The sequence below is a fragment of the Dama dama genome, chromosome 11 (assembly GCF_033118175.1).
Source record: "Dama dama isolate Ldn47 chromosome 11, ASM3311817v1, whole genome shotgun sequence".
Classification (NCBI taxonomy): domain Eukaryota; kingdom Metazoa; phylum Chordata; class Mammalia; order Artiodactyla; family Cervidae; genus Dama; species Dama dama.
In genome coordinates this window covers 36,205,039-36,227,578 of record NC_083691.1, presented here as the reverse complement: position 1 = coordinate 36,227,578, position 22,540 = coordinate 36,205,039, and the positions used below count along the sequence as shown (strand labels likewise).

At 36.8% G+C, this 22,540-nt stretch overlaps 1 protein-coding gene and 1 non-coding gene across 5 annotated transcripts in view; one reads left to right on the top strand and one right to left on the bottom strand.

Moving 5' to 3' along the window:
* The window catches only part of LCLAT1 (lysocardiolipin acyltransferase 1), a 187,066-nt gene that overhangs the window by 107,643 nt on the left and 56,883 nt on the right, over positions 1–22,540 (bottom strand). For 3 of the 4 annotated variants that reach the window (XM_061155106.1, XM_061155107.1, XM_061155105.1), the window contains one exon: positions 4,694–4,862. The exons of the other annotated variant lie outside the window; for it this stretch is intronic. In XM_061155106.1, the coding sequence (XP_061011089.1) occupies positions 4,694–4,858 (165 nt within the window). In that variant the 5' untranslated portion in view covers positions 4,859–4,862. The remainder of the gene's footprint in view (positions 1–4,693; positions 4,863–22,540) is intronic. 4 annotated transcript variants of the gene reach the window in all.
* Positions 20,293–20,365, top strand: TRNAE-UUC (transfer RNA glutamic acid (anticodon UUC)). Its single transcript has one exon. It is a non-coding gene; the product is annotated as a tRNA-Glu (tRNA).

The window sequence follows — 22,540 nt, the reverse complement described above, 5'->3', positions numbered from 1 at the left end:
AGGAGCATATCATAAAGTATTCTCTTTCCTGCCATCCAGCACTCTATCAGAATGTGCTTGAGAGTTATAATATATAACCTTCTGGACAACCTAGAGCTCTAGTTCATATTAATCATTTTTAATACCAGAAAAGACATATCTAGTCAACATTATTTACAGCTCCTGCAAAAGCAGAATAACAAATACACTACACAGAGACAAAGTTCTAATGCTTATAAAGAATTCCAGAACTCAAATAATACAGATCAAAAACTGTTAAAAAAGACACTATTCTTATATTTGTTCTCTTTCTAGTATAGGAGATAAGTTTCAGCAGTAAGAACCTAATCTTATAAAATTTTATAATGCTTTATGTCTGAACTAAGAGTGGTAATAATTCTTAGGACTTTAATTGGTCAAAGATCTCACCTAGAACTAGAAATATATGAGGAATTTCTGAGAATCTTTTATATACCACCGTTTACTACCTCCAAGTGTCCCACTGTGTGTGAAAACAAAGATGAGGGGTTCTCCTCATGGTCACAGAGAGAATCAGTTTTGCCATGATGCCCCATGCTCCTATCTATCAAGTCCAGTGGATCTTTACTTAGTCTGATGTAAGAAAGACCTGTGACATTCCTCATCTCCAAGTCTGCCTTGGCTTTGACCCAGGTCCTCAAATCATTAGGTATTTAAGGATGCACAATCCCAAGTCACTCAAAGACCAAGACCCTCTTTTTTAAGAGCAGCAGTCTAGACAGAAATTATATTCAGTCATCTATGTTTGCTGAACACCTGTTGTGTTCTAGAACAGGAATGGAATCAGCAAGCTGTGGGAAGAGACATGTGTCCTAGATGGCGAGTTAGAAAATGACCACTAAATTCCTAAGACATGATTTACGGTGAAAGGACAGAACTCCAAGTAGTTCTCATAATCTTGGTAATTAGCTAACATTCAGACAGTTGGAAAGACTCAGAATTTTGAGAAGGAAAAATTGCTCGCACAAAGTTTGACCTGACAGTACTGATTATGTTGAACAGCACCATCCAAAAATGAAATGAACGAAGACATGTACTTCTCATTACAAAAATATTTTAAAGGAGAATGAATGGTTACTTTGCAAACTTCAAGTACTTTGCAGACTTTGGGAAAGGATTCTTGGACACACAGGTAAGTTAAACTAGGTGACCTCTAAGTCTCATCTAATTCTAAAATTCTAGATGATTTTATTGTGAAACCTCATTTAACAGAAAATGTGCCAGTTAAAAAATAGTAAGATAAGAAAAATCTTGCCAATGAAGTCATTTTAATGAACAAGCAAAACTTACAAAAGATTATACAAAAGAATAATCTGTGATTATTTCTATGAAACAATAATTAGTCTAAATGCATTTATCCTAATTTAAAAAAGAAAAAAAAATGCATTTATCCTAATTTATTTTTAGTGAAAAATGATTTTTAACTGTTTGAGAGTATTTCAAATAAAGTACACCTATAGGGGAGACAAAACTAAAATTCCTTCTGAATAAAAAGTGATCTATTGTACTATTTGCTTCAAAGTAGAAATTCCATTAGCACTTTGCAAAAATATGAAATAAAAAATCATAAAGACACCATGACAGTTTTCCTTCATTTAACAGAGACATTCACTTTCTCAAAAATCAGAACATGATTTTCTGTAACCTAGCTACAAGGGATTCAACTACTATAGATTTCTAACTGAAGACTCTACTCGATATGCCATCACCAGCGAGCAAGTCAGTGAGTGAAACAGTTGGGTAACAGAAGTTTTTACAAATATATACCAATTTGACACTACCATGGGGGTTGAATCTTGTCTCTATAAGTTCTCAAGATAGGTAATAAGGCAACAGTCAGGAATAGCTGAAACTACCCTTGAAAATCTCAAACAAAAGTACCTACAAGAGACTAGCACACATCAGTAAGTACAGCTTAGCCGGTTCTTCTAAATGTTGGACCAGATTTCTCCAACCCACCATCAGATGAAATTATTGGTTTGCATGCAGTTTTAAACACAAGAATCATATTTAGCCCCAGACCACTCAGATTTCAAACATTCATTCTTATCTTTCCCCTCATCCATTCTAGGGCATAGAACTGAGGTTGTAAAAGGTAAATAGATATGACATAATTCTGCTGTAACAATATAGTTGCTGTTGGTTGTAATAGCAGTGGTACCAGCTATGGCAAAATCTGTCCATTAATTTGTCCAATAAAATCCAGCATTTCTTCCAAAGTAATAGATTTTAATTGTGTACATGGCCATCCAGAAAACAAAAGACTATATTTCTGACACTTCCCAGATTCTGTAAGAGCTTTTAGCTATTCTTAACCTATGTGGTGAGCAAGAGAGATTATATACAACTTATTATAACTGGTATAAATGCAAAGCTATTGCTCTGGACTTCCTTCCCTCCTCACGCCCTGCTGAGCAAGGCAAAGAAGGGGGTAGTGAACAGTCTTAGCCATACAGAAGAACATGCTATGGCAGGCTGTGTGGAAGGAATCTGAGTCCTTGCATAATATCAGGGAGCAGAGCTAACCTGGCAACCAGGACTTGAAGGTGAAGGTTTTGCCTTATTCAAGCTATTCTGAATTCTTTTTGATAATGCAGTTTAGCCTACCCCCTAAAGCTTGTAAAGCAGAAAACATTTACTGCTTACTTTGCAAAGTCTATATTCATTATCTCATCTAGTCATCACAATAACACTCTGTGGTAGGTGGTATTAACTTTTTTCCCCTTAACTGATGAAGGAAGAGAAATTTAGAGATGCCAAGTAGCCAAGTTCAAATTACTAGAAAGTTGGAAGGCCAATAGTGAAACCAAATGTCTGCCTCTAATATCTGAATAAGCACTCTGCTTACACCGGCTTTCCAAAGAAATTAGATTGATTAGATACTGGGAAGCATAACAGTTATAATGAGTTACCGATGTAGTAACTTAAGAAAATCTTTGAACTCTTAAGGTTTTGGTAGAGAGATTCAGCCAAAACCATGTGACTTACAATCAAAAGATCATACACTATGGAAAATTTATGACATTAAAGAAAATGAAGTATAGTGGCAACATATGACATTTTAAAAAAATTATTTACCTCTAAATATTTGCTTTAGACTCAATAAGGAATCACAGGCCTTAAATGACACACTAAATGAGATGGACTCAACTGATACTTCTTGAACATTCCATCCAAAAATAGCAGAATATACATTTTTCTTAAGAACACATGGAATATTCTCCAGGACTGATCACATGCTGGGCCACAAAGTGAGCTTCAGTAAATTTAAGAGAACGGAAATCATATTAGGCATCTTTTCCAACCACAATACTGTAAGAATAGAAATCAACTACAAGAAAACAAAACAAAACTGTAAAAAACACAAACATGTAGAGACCTAACAATATGCTAACAACAACAAATGGATTATGGAAGAAATCAAAGAGCAAATCAAAAATACTGACAGACAAATGAAAAAAGCATGATGATCTAAAACCTATGAGATGCAGCAAAAGCAGTTTTTAAGAGGGAAGTTTACAGCAGTACAATCTCACCTTAGGAAAGAAAAAAATCCCAAACAACCTGATGTTAAACCTAAAGCAACTAGAGAAAGAAGATCAACGAAAACCCAAATCAGTAGAAGGAAAGAAATCACAAAGATCAGAGCAAAAATAGAGATGAAGAAAACAATAGATCAATGAAACTAAAAACTGGTTCTTTGAAAAGATAAACAAAACTGATAAACCTTTAGCCAGTCTCATGAAGAAGAACGGGGGAGAGGATACAAACTACTAAAATCAGAAATGAAAAAGAAGTTACAATGGACACCACAGAAATCAAAGCATCATAGGACACTGCTATAAGCAACTATATGCCAATAAAATGGACAACCTGGAAGAAATGGACAAATTCTTAGAAAGGAACAATCTCCCAAAACTGAAACAGTAAGAAATAGAAAATACGAACTGACCAATCACAAGTAATGAAACAATGCCATCTGCAACAACATAGATGGACCTGGAAATTATCATACTAAGTGAAGTAAGTCAGACAAATATCGTATGATATTGCTTATATGCAGAATCTTGAAAAAAAAAAGATACAAATGAACTTTTCCAGAAACACACTCACAAACTAGAAAACAAACATCGTTACTAAAGGGGGAAGTTGGGGGGAGGGACAAACTGGGAGTTTGGGATTGACAGTTACACACTACTATATTTAAAACAGATAACCAACAAGGACCCACTGTATAACACAGGGTACTCTGTTCAATATTCTGTAATAAATGGGAAAAAAATCTGAAAAAGGATACATGTATATATATTAAATAGATAAGACAAACATGAGAAATAAAAAATAAAATGCAATATAAAACTAATGTAAAAATTCTTTAGTCTGCATCTTCAGATTTATGCATTTTACTAAAGCACACCTCACTAAAGGAAAATAAATTCGTGAGGAATATGGAAGAAACTGTTTTAGAATATAGTCCTTAAACAGATATTCTATTTCAAACACATTATTTCATTTCCTAGCATTTAAAGATGAAAAAACAAAAACTAATGTGCCTCTTATGTAATAGAAATATGTTTCTCGTAACATTTGACTAAATCTGACTCACTAAATACAAATCAATAGGATAGGCTACTTTGGTACGATCTCTTTTTTCTCTGTTATATGTGTAACTTACCACAGGTAGCGTGAGCCAGGTTGCCACAATCCGGTTGTTGATCCAGCGATACCAAGATGGGCTTATAAACATTAAAGGTAAAAAGGGACCCAGCATGAAAATGCTTCCAAAAAAGCTTCCCCAAAACAGAGTGAGTATAAAGTATATCCCTCTCCATGACACCATGATTCTGAAAGACACACAAAAAAAATCAATATATTTTATTACTACAACTGCCCAAATTCAATTTCAGAATGATACATTTAATGATCTTTAATTATAGGACTACATAATAGGCTCTGATAAAGAATATGAGCTTGAATGCCCTCTTACATGTCCTACAGGTGTAACAAGCTGTCAGTACATTAGAAATGGATGCTCTCCAGAAAAACAGACCTATGGATCAATGAATAAAGAGCAGAAATAAACCCACACAGCTACAGCCAATTAATCTTTGACAGGAATTCCCTAGTGCTCCAGTGGTTAGAAACCTGTACCTCTATTGCAGGGGGCATGGGTTGGATCTCTGGTTGGAGGACTAAGATTCCGCATGCTGTGTGGCAAGGCCAAAGGGGGAAACAAAAAAAGGCCTTTGACAAAGGAGGCAAGGATATGTATAATGGAGAAAAGCTAGTCTCTTCACCAAGTGGTATTGTGAAAACTAGACAGCCACATGTTAACTGATGAATTTAGAACATATCCTCAACACCATACACAAAAATAAACTCAAAATGACTTACATATTAAGACACGACACCATAAAACTCTAAGAAGAGAACACAGGCAATACATTCTATGACTTAGCAATGTTTTCTTAGGTCAATCACTCTCCCATGGCAAAAGCAAAATTAAATAGGAACCAATCAAATTCACAAGTTTTTGCACCACAAAGGAAAGCATAAACAAAATGAAAAAACCTACGAAATGGGAGAAAATATTTGCCAACAATGTGACCGACAAGGCCTTCATTACCAAAGTGTACAAACAGCTCATACAACTCAGTAACAAAAACAACCCAATTTAAAAAATGGGTTGAAGACTTAAATAAACATTTCTCCAAAGAAGACATACAGATGCTCAAAAGGCACATGAAAAGATGCTCAACACTGCTAATTATTAGAGAAACACAAATCAAAACTACAGTGAGGTACCACCTCACACCAGTCAGAATGGCCATCATCAAAAAGTCAACAAGTAACAAATGCTGGAGAGGGTATAGAGGAAAGGGAACCTTCCTACAGTGCTGGTGGGAATGTAAACTGGTGCAGGTATTATAGAAAACAATATGAAGCCTCCCTGCGCCCTTTTTTGTCAGGTCACACTGCTCAGTATATGGGATCTTAGTGCCCAACCAAAGATCGAACCTGTGTCCCCTGCGTTGCGAGCACAGAGTCTTAACCACTGGACCACCAAGGAAGTCCCTGGCGGTTCCTTAAAAAACAAAAGCACTACCATATGATCCAGCAATCCCACTCCTGGGCATATATCCATAATCCAAAAGGACACTATTAGTGGCTATTTGCAATAGCCAAGACATGGAAGCAACTTAAATGTCCACTGATAGATAAAAGATGTGGTATATATACACAATGGACTACGACTCAGCTCTAAAAAAATGAAAAGGCCACTTGCAGCAACATGAATGCAACTAGAGATTATAATACTAAGTAAATCAGAAAGAGAAAGACAGACACTGGTAAGCTATCACTTGTACATGGGATCTAAAACATGACACAAATGAACTTGTGAAACAGAAACAGACTTAAGTCATAGGAAACTAACATGGTTACCAATGGGGAAAGGAGGTGAAGGAGGGAAATGGCAGGAGTTTGAGATTGCAGTACAACAAGGTAAACATCCAGCAGATCCTGGACCAACTGAGCTATTAGGGAAGACCAACTGGATACAGCACAGGATATTCTGTATCCTATTTATATTCTGTATAAGCCATAATGGAAAAGACTATGGAAAAATGTCTCTGTGTGTATGTATACACGTATGTATATGTATAACTGAATCACTTTGCTGTTCAGCGGAAACTAACACAACATAGTGTATCAACTATACTTCGATGAAAAAAGGAAATAGATACACTCAAAGAGTAAATGTCTGACCGCTCCTTCCAAAAAAAAGCTGTTTTAAAAGTCTTGGGTTTTTTTTTTTTTCCCCTGGCTATTAGTCTTAAAATAAAACTATGTATTTTCTTTTCCAAGATGTTATCCAACACAAAATCTTAAAATATTCCATAGGTTTTTTTTTTTTGTTAATCTCTTACTATAAAAAGTAGACTAAATGGACTAAGAACTGCAGAACAGCTTCCTAAGGGTGACTATGCTTAAAAGTGATGTCAATTTTATAGAATGCACTAAATTTTTTTTTTTAGTCTAGAAATATTAATTCTTTATATTAGAACCTAAAAGTAGTATCTTTGGGCGATTGGTCTTTATGAGCTGAAAGGTTAAGTAGAAGTCAGATTCCTCAATCACTTGCCTCAATTATTTGCCAGAGGATTACTTTTTAGGGTCCTCATATCCAGATGAATATAATATTGATGTTTTAAAATGAAGTGTTGCAAGCACAGTCTAAAATGAATAATCAAATGTTTGATTTTACAACCTAAATTCTGTTAGAGCAAAAATATGGTTTGCTTCAGGATAATAAAACTGTTGGAAACATTAAAACCATGAAAACAATAATGGCCTTAAAATGTATATATTTAAAAAAGTATTTCAGCAATCAAGACCTTTGAATATTTGAAAAGAACTGCAACAGGGAAAAAAAAATTTCAAATGTCATGGTGCTTTAAAAAAATGGCAGACAATACAAGTCAAATCCCTTAATGCTGAATCAAGTTTATCTGTGTATTTGGTATATTTTAAAAATCTCTACCAATACCTGACAGTGTTATACACAAAATCCTTCAAAGTACAAACAGAACAAATATCTGCTAAGAACTGGATTTCTGCTAAATTCCAGATCGGAACTTCTAAGAACAACACTGAGGGAATGAGGGCAGAGAAAAAGAACACTGGGAAAACAGCAGCCAAACATTTGCTCATACAGAGCCCAGGATGCTCTGTAAAGTCCTACAGTACGCCCTTGGATTTGCTTTCACTGAGGCTCAACTCCTCCTCTTTGCATTAACCAGGGGGAACTTCTCTCTAGTCTAACTTAAAGCATTTAAAACTAATAATATCAATAAAAATGAGCTTCTAAATTCAATACTTTCAACCCCTACTTCCTTTCATAGCCCCTGTCCCAAATATATCCCTGCAATGTTGCTACTTGATTTGAAAAGCCTCTTATAACTACTTTTTAATCTGTTTCTGCCATTAGCTAGCTAGCTTCTGTTTAGACACTCACCCCTAAACTCCCCTGAAGGGCTATACTTCACATTACATCCACATGTCCACGTCTAAGGATCTGAGATGCTTCTTCCTCACTTACTGAATTATTTTTCATTTGATGTCATAAAAAGGAAAAAAAAATCATTAAAAGAGCTTAGATATCATCTAAGAGAATCTTCTCAATTTACAGTGATGAAGCTGAGAACCAGAAGAGTTAAGAGATGCTGTCAATATGAATATTACTCAGACCAAGTCTAACCTAAATTTACTTTTCCATTCTAGTCCTAACCTCTACTTCTTCCCTAACCTCTCAAGCATTTGTTCAGTGATTTGATAAACATGCAAAGAGATTCCCACAGTGTGTCAGGCACTGTGCCAGTCATTTGGGGATACAACAGTGAACACCACAGATAAACCAAGCTCTCACAAATCGAACGGTCTTTCTAACTCCTCCTTATGATACCTGCATTTAATCAAGCCCCATTTTATCTCTTCTTCCAAGTCTCAAGGCTTTGCTAGAAAACTTGGTTAAGAATTATGCTAGCTACACATCTATTTAAAGCAACTAAAATAAAAATTTTTTTTAAGTGGCAAAACCAAGTGCTGGTAAGGATGCAGAGCAATCAGAACTCACATTGTAGGTGGGAATGCAAATGGCATGGCCACTCTGGAAAACAGCTTCTCAGTTTCTTAAAATATTTACATTTACCATATAGCCCAACAATCCCACTACTGAGTATACAGGACAGACCGAAAACTTATGTTGATACACAAACCTGTACACAGTTGTTTATAGCAGCATTCTTCATAATTGCAGAAGACCAGACACAACCTTCATGTCAGCCTGGGAGTATGTGGATGCACACACTTAATACATCTATAGAAAAGAATACTCCTCAGCAATGATAAGACATGTGACTGATACATGCAACATCTGGGGTTAACCTCAAATGCACTATGTTGAGTGAAGGAAGCCAGGCTCAAAAGGAATGATTTCTTTTTAACTATATGATTTAGTTTATAGGACACTCTGGAAAAGGCAAAACTATAAGCAAGGAAACAGACCAGTGGTGATCAAAGGTCAGGGATAGGGAGTGAGTCTGTGAAGGTGCAGCACAGGGGAATTTTTAGGGGTTGAGGAAACTGTTCTGTTTCCTGATTGCAGTGATGATTACTAGACTACACATTTGTTGAAGCTCACAGAACATATTTTTACTGATCTTTATTGTATGTAGGATAAGAACTAAGTTAAAAAGAATAAGAACTAAGTTAAAAGGAATGTGCTAGTAAGATAAAATCTGATAGAATACTCATTAAGCTTTTATGATCTGGAGAATTCTGTATGTTTGGATTATTTCAATTATAATCATATCTGAACTATGCCACGCTTTTGGAATATGCCAGGCATTGTTTCATGTATTTTAACTGTGTGAACCTATTTAATATAGTGATCCCATGGTATAGATATTTTCATTACCCCACACTTTATATATAAGTATACTGAGGCATAGAGTGGTTAAATAACATGCTCAAGATTATACAACTAGTAAATGGTGGAGATGGGATTTGAATCTGGGTAAGTTGGGGTCAGAGTCCATGCTCAGCCTAATAAACACTTTGCTCTTTTCAAGCAGATACTGCTTTTGTAATTAAACACACACAGACTTGATTCAGTATATAAAATCAAGATGTTACAAATCTAAACCAAATTTTTAATGTATCATGCAAAATTATTCTGAAAGTTAGAGAAGTTTACAGTGACTTAGTCAACGAAATTTAATGCCTTTCTTACTTTAATATTCCCTAGTACTTAACATATAGCATACAAGAACTTGGGGAGAGCTGAATATGGGGGTTGCCAGCTTCTGCTGGAAGAAAATCTGGTTTTTAACTGATAAATGAATCACTTAATCTTTTAAAATCCTTCAAAATAAAGCCCACATCACTGAAAAGCCACCACAAACACCACAATTTACTATTTTCTGTGCATTCTTTGTATAATACTGATAGCATTCTCAAAAAATAAAAGCCATTTGGAAAAGAAATAACCATAGTTTTAAAATGGCATATCCATTTTATTGCCGAATACAGATATACAGAGCTAAACTTCTTTCAAGATCTTCTAGAAAACCTATGCCCACGTCAGTGTAATCCAGAAGCATTTCCCCTTAAGACGACTGTCCTTTCAATGAGTTAATAAGATCTCTTACCCCACTAACTTCCTAGCTCATAAACTAATTCTAATCCTTGTCCTTGTCTAACCGTTTGTGGTTCCAATGACTACAATGCCAAGCAAAGGCAGGAACCAAAACATATACCACCTGGACTTCTTATTCGGTCGCATAGATTATTCCTGGAGTATGACGATGTGGGATTAGTGGACTCTATTAGGGATACTTATACTTCCTTACTCAGGAAAGAAAGATGCTTTACTTCACTAAATTTGTTTAGTTTTTAAATTCCCATTAACAATTCAAGTATTAACAAGCACTGCTTTCACAGTCTAGGAGGGAAGCTACGTGTGTTAAGAAATGATTATAATTTGGTGTGAGACAGGCAATGGGTGTTAAGGCTAGATCAAAATAGGCAAGATGAACTCTGGTAAAAGGGGTTAAAGAAGGCATCAGATTCTTAGAGGATAAGAGACTGGGGAGGGGAGAGATTATTTCACACAGTAAAAGAAAACATGTAGAGTCACAGAAATTTGAAACAGCATGCCTTAAATAAGGAACTGTAACTCATAGATATCAATGAGGTATAGCGTATACATTGGAAAGTTGCAAGAAATCAAGAAAACATAGTTCCTAGAGACAAAGGGCACACAACCAGGCCCGGATGGCCAAGAATACCACCCTGAGCACGTCACTGTGGGTGGGGAAAAAACCTAAGGTGTGTTTTAGGATAAATATTAAAAGTGACATGGAGCAGGTAAGCCTGGACTCAATAAATAAAATCAATTTGCACTCTGATTAAAAGTCATTAAGAGCAAAGAGCTTCTCTGCTCTCTAAAACAGTGCATGGGACTGACAGCAAAAATGTAGCATTGACAGATGGTGGTAACAGAGAGGTATGTGAGCCAGGAGCACCTGATCCAGTTCCACCTCTCAACAGCCTGATAATCATGACCACCTACTTAACCAGGAAGGATTGGAAAAGCTCAGGTTTCATCCCAACCCCAAAAAAAGGCAATGCCAAAGAATGCTCAAACTACTGCACAATTGCACTCATTTCACACGCTAGTAAAGTAATGCTCAAAATTCTCCAGGCCAGGCTTTAACAATTCGTGAACCATGAACTTCCAGATGTTCAAGCTGGATTTAGAAAAGGCAGAGGAACCAGAGATCAAATTGCCAACATTCACTGGATCATCAAAAAAGCAAGAGAGTTCCAGAAAAATATCTACTTTTAATTTATTGGCTATGCCAAAGCCGTTGACTGTGTGGACCACAACAAACTCTGGAAAATTCTTAAAGAGAAGGGAATACCAGACCACCTGACCTGTCTCTTGAGAAATCTGTATGCAGGTCAGGAAGCAACAGTCACAACTGGACATGGAACAATGGACTGGTTGCAAAGAGGGAAAGGAGTACGTCAAGGCTGTATATTGTCACCCTGCTTATTTAACTTATATGCAGAGTACATCATGTGAAATGCCAGGCTGGGTAAAGCACAAGCTGGAATCAAGATTGCGGGGAGAAATATCAATAACCTCAGATATGCAGATAACACCACCCTTATGGCAGAAAGCGAAGAAAAACTAAAGAGCCTCCTGATGAAAGTGGAAGAGCAGAGTGGAAAGTTGGCTTATAGCTCAACATTCAGAAAACTAAGATCATGGCATCTGGTCCCATCACTTCATGGCAAATAGATGGGTAAACAGTGGAAACAGTGACAGACTTTATTTTCTTGGACTCCAAAATCACTGCAGATGGTGACTGCAGCCATGAAATTAAAAGACGCTTGCTCCCTGGAAGAAAAGTTGACCAACCTAGACAGCATATTAAAAAGCAGAGATATTACTTTGCCAACAAAGGTCCGTCTAGTCAAAGCTATGGTTTTTCCAGTAGTTATGTATGGATGTGAGAGTTGGACTATAAAGAAAGCTGAGCGCGGAAGAATTGGTGCTTTTGAACTGTGGTGTTGGAAAAGACTCTTGAGAGTCCCTTGGATGGTAAGGAGATCCAACCAGTCCATCCTAAAAGAAATCAGTCCTGAACATTCATTGGAAGGACAGATGCTGAAGCTGAAGCTCCAATACTCTGGCCACCTGATGCCAGAACTGACTCATTGGAAAACACCCTGATGCTGGGAAAGATTGAAGGCGGGAGGAGAAGGGGATGACAGAGGATGAGATGGTTGGATGGCATCACCAACTCAATGGACATGAGTTTGAGTAACAACTCCGGGAGTTGACAATGGACAGGGAGGCCTGGCGTGCTGCAGTCCATGGGGTCGCAAAGAGTCGGACACAACCGAGCGACTTTCACTTACAAAGACTTTGCTATAAAACTTGATAATGCCAATGTGTCCTGAAATAGGCAGTTTACAAAACAGTCTCATCCAATTCAAATACTTCAAAACAAGATATTAATTATATCAGTAGTTATTTACAGGTGAGGAAATACAGGACTTTGTTCTCTTAATGAAAAGTCCCTAACACTGTTTATACTGAGAGGGGCATGCCTACAAAATGTAGTGAAGAATTCAGAACAGGGACCAGTAGGATTGAAAGGCCAAAAAGTAAATACTGAGTATTTAAAGTAAAATGAAGAGTTACAAATATTGTTTAAGCCTTTGTCTTCTCTGGAGAAGATAAAACAATAGTTTCTGGGCTGGGGGATACACAGCTGAGGGCAGTCACTGCTCTAAGAACAGTGGGATTAGGTAACCATATACCTACTGAATTGTGAATATTGAGACCCCACAGAGTCTTCCCTCACTGAGTTCTCAGATGACTGCAACAAGACTTTAGTTCTAGTCCAGTGCACGCCAATAAAACTTTCTGCAGTGATGGTAATGTTCAGTAGCTGTGCTGTCCAACATGGCAGCCATTAGCTAAATGTGGCTACTGAGCACTTGAAATGTGGTTAGCTCAATAGGGAAACTGAATTATTAATTCAATGGTATTTAAATTTAAACAGGCACATGTGGCTACTGTACAGCTCTATGCAGACTTACAGGAACAAACTTCTGGTAAGATGAAGACCATGAGGCAAGATGAAACTATAGAAACACCCCGCTAATAAAAAGTCGACCTATTAACTACTGTGATGCCCAAAGTTCATATAACCCACACCAATGTGCAAGCTTCTAGTTGGCTTTTTAAGTCCCTTGGTTTTTATTCTGAGTCAATTATGAGACATCTGGGGAAAGACTTTAACATGACATTACATACAAAAACAAGAAGATAGTATACTTGAAAGAAACAAACTATTTAGGAAGGCAAAAAACTATCTTTAACATTTTCAAAAAGAGAAGAAATACTGTCTCTGGTAGACAACAATAATATGTTCTTGTGGGGGAAAATATTTAAGTAAAATGAAAAACAGAAACATTCAGAAAATAAGAGAGCAATTGGAAGTTTAAAACATGGCAAATGTTTAGTAAAAACATCAGCAAAAATGAAAACTCAACAGAAGAGTTAGAAAATAAACCTGAAGAAATCCTCCCAAAAGTCAAGCAGGAAGAATATTAGAGGACCAAGACAAGGGCCATAGGCAAATTATATAAACTCTAAAAAGAAAGAAGTGAGAAACTGGAGGAAATAAGCAACAAAATAACAAAAACCTCCCCAGAACAGGAGAACATGACATTCCACATTAACAGAGCCTACTGAAAGCTAGGATTATGGAAAAGAGCAAACACTCGCTTTGGCACATGGCTGTAACTTTCAGATTAGAGGAGACAACAGACATTCTACAAAATCTCTGGAGGAGATGAAAATGAGTCAAAAAGGATCAAAAATTAGATTGGCTTTGGACTCAGCAGCAATACCAAAAGCAAGATGAAAACAGAACAACCCCTACAAAATTCTCAAGAAAATGATTCCATTCAAGTCACTCTATCAATCAAATATAAGGACAGTAAAAACAAGGTCTCAAAGTTACCGCCCATAAAATCTCTTTTTCAAGAAGCTATTGGAAAAATGGACTCTGCTAAAACAAAAGAGTAAACAAGGCTGAGGGAGACTTGAAACACAGGAAACGAGATCCAACTTATGTGAAAACCTCTAAGGTAATCATGAAGGGAGATCCCAGGGTAACAGTCATGCATAAGACAGAGAAGATATCCAATCTAAACAAACCAGGGGTGGTGGGAGTGACTCAAGAAAATCCTTGCTGCTAAACAGAAGAGAATGCCCAGGTAAACCCAACACAGGTTCTAATCTGTACTTGGCTTCTTGAACAGGTGCTGGTAAAATTCATGTTCTCTCTTCCACACCCAGCTGCCAGATCAGCTGATGATACTCACTTTATCTATCGTAAGTACCCTGCTCTGACCTACTCCTGAGAGATGGAGGGCGGGCGTGGTGAATTCAGAAGCACAAAATGTATTCCTGCTGGACAGTTAACACTCGCAGTCCTGACTGTGCTGAGCCCTCCCACTGTAGTTTTCCAGGACTTATTTATGCAGGAACTTGCCTACTGTCTTCCCCTTAAAAAGGATCTATCTGGTGAGCCTTCTGGGAAGCTGAGGTCTGACTGTCACCCGCTGACTCTGTGCCTCTAGGAGCCTTCATCTAACTGTGGCAGTGTTTGATGGCAGTGTTTAACAGATTATATTGATCTCTCAAGTTCTCCAAAAAAAAAAGAAAAAAAATATATACATATATATAGTCCAGGGATACATACATAGGTAAACTTTTAAAGTAAAAGAACAACTAACAGAAAAGGATAATAGCTTTCTTAAGTATGGTGGCTATTTATATGTTCACCAGCAATGACTTTTAGAATATACTATCAAGGGCAATTTTTGCCAGTCTGCACACACTCCATATACCATACAGTATTCTAATTATATAGTACATTAGCAAGAGTAACAAAAACTTTTAGTGACTACCATCTCTGATGGAAACAGGGAAAGAACACAGCTTTCACTTGTTTATTTATGTATTTCTATATTACTCTAATTTTATAAAGAATAAACATATTAATTTACAGTTAAAGATATTTTAATTATAAAACTGTTTAAGAACACATTATTTCAAGTTAGAATGATGTTGTAATCCCTAATCAAATACTCTGCCAGAAAAAGCAATCCTTGGGAATCAGTTGAAACAAATATATGGGACAAGTTTATAATTTTTCTAAGACTACTCCAAAATAAATAAGCAACATGCCGATCCTGATTCACGTGACAAAATCAAATACATAAAGTGAGAGTATAAACACTAATATCACTGCATATATACAATATATAATAAGAGTTAAGATACTTTGCAATGAAAATAGTTTTAACAGACAGCTAAAACAATCATAGCCTGATGATTGAAATTATTCCACAACCTGAAAGAAGTTAACACTGTTCATTATTTAAATAATTTAAGCACATGCTCTTTACGCTCTACTCCTGTAAGCTAGATGAATACTTCACAACCAAGTACCATCACACTGATTTAGTTTTTTCACAAACTAAGTGAAATGTTTATGAGATGACTGATTTCTTTTAAACCTATCAATACATTTTAAAATCCCTAGGTACATGCTAATTTGGATGACCTGATTCTGAGGAACATTTATTTATTTTTTGGAATTTAGTAACAGACACATCTGCCTTGCCTGATGAAATAATGAGCTTCCTTATTCCCAAGTGACAATTATATTTGTTTCCAAGTCTCAAAAGACAGAAGCTCAAAGGTAAATTTAACACCCAATTCTGGAAACAAAAATTATGGTAATGATTTTTTTCTCCTCTTACAATCTTATATTTTTATTCTTATTGGCATTACTTCATATGTCTTTTACTATAAATCACTTTAAATTCTTTTAGGAAGCAGACTATCAATTAAAAATAATTTTAAACAATGTCACCTATAAAGAACCTTACTCAGTTTCACATATTTTACTAGTTAAAAGACAGAAGTTAAAACCGTTGCTTATCAATTAAATGCTTATAAGGCAACCAGGGAAAGCTGGAAAGGATGATGTTTAAAGTTGGAGCAGGTCCCTTTACCTGTTTGGGAAAACAATGACAACAGGAAAGGGACAAACTATACATATACAGTTTCATTCTTCCCGAAGCAGCACAAGAGAATAATACTCTCCCAGACACAAAAAGAAGATAAAAGGTTAAGCAGCAGTCTCGGTAAAGAGCACTAAGAAGAAATAAAACCGGTTTGCAAACTCTGACCAAACACAAAAAGACAGCTGATGAGCAGAATAGGATCACACCATAACTCTGAGCCAAACGGAAGCAAGAACTTTCAGCCATCAACCGGAGCTGAGTAAACACGTCTGTTAAGGCCCTGGTTGGGGGAGTCCACTCTTGAGTCCTTAGACCTGTATAAGGGCATTGGGGGTTATACAAAATGACACAACTTATCTCTTGAAGTTTAGTGAGAGAAGAAATTATCTGTATAAATATAAAGATCTCTACAGTGATAACAATTTTTTACTTAAAACATACTCAAAAGCTAATACTAAGAAAGAAGCAAAGAGTATGTATTGTATGATTCTATTCACCTAACAATGAAAAGCATAGAAACTAACTTATAATATTAAAAGTAAGGATAGCAGCTATCCTGGAAGTGCAGAGCAGGGTTAGTGACTGAAAGGGGCACCGGGAGGCTTCAAGGGCTTTGCCAATGCTGTTTCTTATTTGGGTGCTGGTTACACATGGTGTATTTACTTACAGAACAGACTTTGGGACTCTGTGGGAGAAGGTGAGGGTGGGATGTTCTGAGAGAATAGCACTGAAACAAGTATACTATCAAGGGTGAAACAGATCACCAGCCCAGGTTGGATGCATGAGACAAGTACTCAGGGCTGGTGCACTGGGAAGACCCAGAGGGATGGGATGGGAGGGAGGCGGGAGGGGGGATCAGGATGTGGAACACATGTAAATCCATGGCTGATTCATGTCAATGTATGGCAAAACCCACTACAATACTGTAAAGTAATAAGCCTCCAACTAATAAAAATAAATGGAAAAAAAAAGAAAATTCACTGAGCTGTATACTTGTGGTTTATACACTTTCCTATATGTATATTTCAATAATACTTACCCCCAAAGTTATCATTTAAACTGGATAATGAGTTTGAGTAAACTCTGGGAATTGGTGATGGACAGGGAGGCCTGGCGTGCCACAGTCCATGGGGTCACAAAGAGTCAGACATGACTGAGCAACTGAACTGAACTGAATCCAATTCAACATATGCAATTTATAGGAAAAAAATACAAATGGTCAAGTCAACAAAGTTCAACCTATTTTTAGAAAATGCAAAAGTTAAAATAACAAACACCATTCCTTCTCAAAGATTGAGAAAAATGCCTGTGTCTTGCCTTTGATATTCTGAAACTCATTTGGTAGGATCTTTGCCCTCACAGTTGGAGAGGAATATAATAAACTTTAGAGGGAAAATAGATAAGCAGTTATTAGAAGTTTGAGTCCCTACCATCATAATGCTTTCTATCTACCCTTGAGAAATAATTGAGTTTTAGGTACAAAGATTTTCATTGTAGCACTGTCTATAACAACAGTAAAAATCGGAAATATAGCCGCCCACCGATGAGAGAAGGGTTAAATAAATTGTGGTGCATGAAATGCTACCGGCAGCTGGAGACACAGGGCAAGCTGTCCTTTCTAAGATAAACAGCTCTCCAAGAGGTACTGCTAAGTGAAAAAGAATACGGTACCATTTTTGGAAGGGGGGAGCCACATTTCCTCCCCCTACCCACATAAAACGCTATGCTATCTGGCTTATATAAATAAATGTAAATACACATAAATCAGTTCAGAAGGATACATGCCAACGTCACTATGGTTGCTTCGTGAAGATGGATGAGGTTGTGACTAAGGGTGGTCAAAAAGGAATAGGGCTTTCTATAATGTTTTTAAAAAAGAGCATTTCCACTTACATAGTAAAAGGGAAAAAAGGAAGGAACAAAGGGAGGGAGGAAAAGAGAAAGGAAAAAAGCAGCAGCTTAGGCACAGTCAAAAAAAAATCAGCTTGCTGATAATGCCAGTTTTTCTGTGATGCCATAATCACAGTAAAAATCAGGAGGCAGAAATAACCCATACCTCTTAGACAAATTACTATTTGCCAAACTTTAATTTTTACAGACAAAAACCACTCAAAACATACACTGAGACATGAACGATTAAAGCATCCTAGGTAAACTAAAACTACACGGGCGCCCTCAAGGATCCTTGTCCTAACAAAGGTCACTCAAAACCATCGTTCAGTTTACTTTACAGCACTTTATTTCCATCAACCTGAAGTTTAAACTCATGTTTTGCTTCTTTCCTTATGAGACATAGAGCTAGCCAGTAAAATGTATAATTAAAGTACTAAGTAATGGAGGTACACAGACTGTCAGAAAGCAAGCAAGTTTACTAAATCTTTTCTTATACACAAAATATAAGCCCATGAATATATACACATATGAGTGTCATAAGGATAAAATTCTAGCAGAAAAGAGTTATTAAAGTTACCAAAAACAGAATGGAATGGAAATAAAAATAAAAATAAACAAATGGGATCTAATTAAACTTAAAAGCTTTTGTATAATGAAGGAAACTATAAGCGAGGTGAAAAGGTAGCCTTCAGAATGGGAGAAAATAATAGCAAATGAAGCAACTGACAAAGAATTAATCTCCAAAATATACAAGCAGCTCATGCAGCTCAATACCAGAAAAATAAACGACCCAATTAAAAAGTGGACCAAAGAACTAAACAGACATTTCTTCAAAGAAGACATACAGATGGCTAACACACACATGAAAAGATGCTCAACATCACTCATTATCAGAGAAATGCAAATCAAAACCACAATGAGGTGCTCTCATGCCAGTCAGAATGGCTGCCATCCAAAAGTCTACAAACAATAAATGCTGGAGAGGATGTGGAGAAAAGGGAACCCTCTTACACTGTTGGTGGGAATGCAAACTAGTACAGCTACCATGGAGAACAGTGTGGATTCCTTAAAAAACTGGAAAGAGAACTGTCACACAAACCAGCAATCCCACTGCTGGGCATACACACTGAGGAAACCAGAACTGAAAGAGACACATGCACCCCAATGTTCATCACAGCACTGTTTACAATAGCCAGGACATGGAAGCAACCTAGATGTCCATCAGCAGATGAATGGATAAGGAAGTTGTGGTACATATACACAATGGAATTTACTCAGCTATATAAAAAGGAATGCATTTGAGTCAGTTCTGATGAGGTGGATGAAACTGGAGCCTAAATATACAGAGTAAAGTAAGTCATAAAGAGAAACATTAATATAGTATATTAACGCATATATATGGAATTTAGAAAGACGGAAACGACGACCCTGTATGCAAAAGAGACACAGAGGTAAAGAACAGACTTTTGGACTATGTGGGAGAAGGCAAGGGTGCGACGATTTGAGAGAATAGCATTGAAACATGTATATTACCATATGCAAAACAGATGACCAGTGCAAGATGGATGCATGAAGCAGGGCACTCGAAGCTGGTGCTCTGGGACAACCCAGAGGGATGGGGTGGGGTGGGAGAGGGGTTTCGGGGTTCAGGATGGGGGGACACATGTACACCCGTGACTGATGCATGTTGATGTATGGCAGAAACCACCTCAATACTGTAATTAGCCTCTAATTAAAATAAAGCAATTAATTTAAAGAAAATTTATCAAAAACAGAATGTTCATTTCTGACTATACCATGTCTACTTTACTCAAAGCATACCTTCAAAAGAAAAAGTTAAAATATCTATCTAAATTTACCAAGTTATTTTTCATCATTTCATTTACACAGAGAATATGACCAATTAGAGTCATTCTACAGTCACTGAAAACTCATGATACTTGCACTATCAAACACTAACCAGCCTCAGGCAAGGTATTAAAGACTATTCTTTGTTACTCTTAACAAAAGTCTTTGCCCTTCTAGGGCAGATCATCTAGGTGGAGAGGGAAGAACAAAACTGAAAAAGATGGGAAGAAGGCAATACAATAAAGTATATATTAAATGCCAAATTCATGAAAAATCAGTATGTGTGACAAGCAGTGTGTAAGATTTAGAAGTCCAGAACTAAAATTAAGACCACTGAGCTTTGGGAACTCCCTGGTGGCCCAGTGATTAGGACTTGGTATTTTCACTGCCATGGACCCAGGTTCAATCCCTGGTCAGGGAACTAAGATCCCACAAGCCACATGGGATGGCCAAAAAAAGAAAATGGTAGATTAAAAAAACAAAAACAAAAACAAAGATCACCAAGCTTTAAACCTCGTTTGGTTTCACAAATGATTCTCTAATCACACCAGTGAAGAAAGTGAAAAGCAGAAAAGTTTAGGGACCTGACTGTGCTCCCAGCGGCAAAACCAGTGATGATGGAACTAGGTGAGGACCTCCCATCTCAGTCAGCAGCTCAGTGTCCTTTCCCTTGGAAAGGGATCCTAAAGGTCTAAGGCAATCAACTAAAACATGCAGAATGAATCAGGATGCAAACAAGGCCTGGGCATGGAGGAAGAACAGTACCCTGTCAAGCTAGGACACAAAAGATAGGCAAGAGGCCGACTTCTTGACGTTATTCTTTATGATGCATACTGCATGGGGGCTAGTTAGTCATGAGGAAGTTTTTCCAAAGTCTCAGGATTTATGTTGGGTTTTGTTTCTTTGAAATTGTTTCAAACAGTATGAATTATTAACAGCAAATATTTTTTTTTAAATGAAAATGTCACCAATTTTTTTCTGCATAAATGGCATGCACACTCACTATATTTTAACAATTTCCTGTTATTACACGAGGTTTCCTTATAAGATGTAAAAGTTTAAACCACACACACCCACACTAAGTGGAACATTACTAGATAAAATCATGAAAGACAGGTTGGTATAACTCTTATATTTCTTACCTGTTATTCACGAGAGTTTTTTCCCCATCCAAATTACTGACATGATTCTCATCCCAGCAATTCTATGTCCAGACAAAAACATATACAGGAATGCTCATAGCAGCACAATTCATAACAGTCTGAGTGGAAACAACCCAATCTTCTTCATTTGATAAGTGGTATAGATATCAGCTATCATTCAACAAACAAAGGAACAAAGTACTTGATACATGCTACAACACAGATGAACTTCAAAAACTCATGCTAGGTGAAAGAAGCCAGTCACAGAAGTCCACATATTCTATGATTTCATTTATGTATATCCAGAGTAGGCAAATCTACAGAGACAGAAAGTAGATTAGTGGTTTTCTAGGGATGCAGGTTCAATCCCTGAGTTGGGAAGATACCTTGAAGAAGGAAATGGCAACCCATTCCAGGATTGTTGCTTGGAGAATTCCATGGAAAGAGGAGCCTGGTGGGCTATGGTTCACAGAATCACAAAGAGTTGGACACGACTGATGCAACTTAGCACTAGTGACTAGGGCTCAAGGCAAGTGGAGGAGGTGACTGCTAATGAGTATAAAGTTTGTTTGAGGGTAAAAAAGTCTTCTAACATCAAATAGTGGTGGTCTAAGAGCTACTGCTTGTATATTTTAAATGGCTGAATTGTATGGCAGGTGAATTACATCTCAAAATAAAAGTTAATTAGCTGGGAGATTACCAAGACATGAATAACTCTATAATCAACTCTAGCCTGGAAATCACGAATGCTGAAGGAAAAGAGAAATGACAACTGACATCTCAGAAATTAGAAACAAGAGGATGCTCTTGCCTTCTGAGATGACTCACATTTGGTCTGTGAAGTGTGTTTCTCTCAAAATAAATCTACCTCTTACCTGTCAAACAGACAAAAAAAGAAATTAGAAACAAGAGCATATACAAATGGAGCCAGAGAACAAAGAGGACCAAAACATGGACAGAATGAAATCACAGAACAGAAAAAAAGACCACAGAAAGACATCAAAATGTTACGAGTGTCCCTGCATAGTGAGACTATGGTTGATTTTTTTCCCAAATTGTGGACAAACAGTATTATTTTTAAAGAATTTTTCAAAAGTCTCAACAACATTTATTTCAAAGGGAAAAATCAAGTGCCAGAATTTCTTATATTAAGAGACTGGACAGGGTGCATCACAAAGAAAATACTGAGGGTAGAGTTAACCACCAAGAGAGATATAAAGTGTGAACCATCCAATATTAAAGACACTGGTCCCACATTCTCCATACATGAAAGAGCTGATATTCTGACATCAGTAGTTTTTTTTTTCCTCCTAATTACTGGTATTCACTGGAAGGCATAAAATACCACTGTTATAGGGGAACATCTAGCAAGTGATTTGACTGCACAAGGAATAAAATGTTTTTCTTCCTGTTTCTTATTACAAAACAAGTTGATCACATTATTTCTAAAAGCT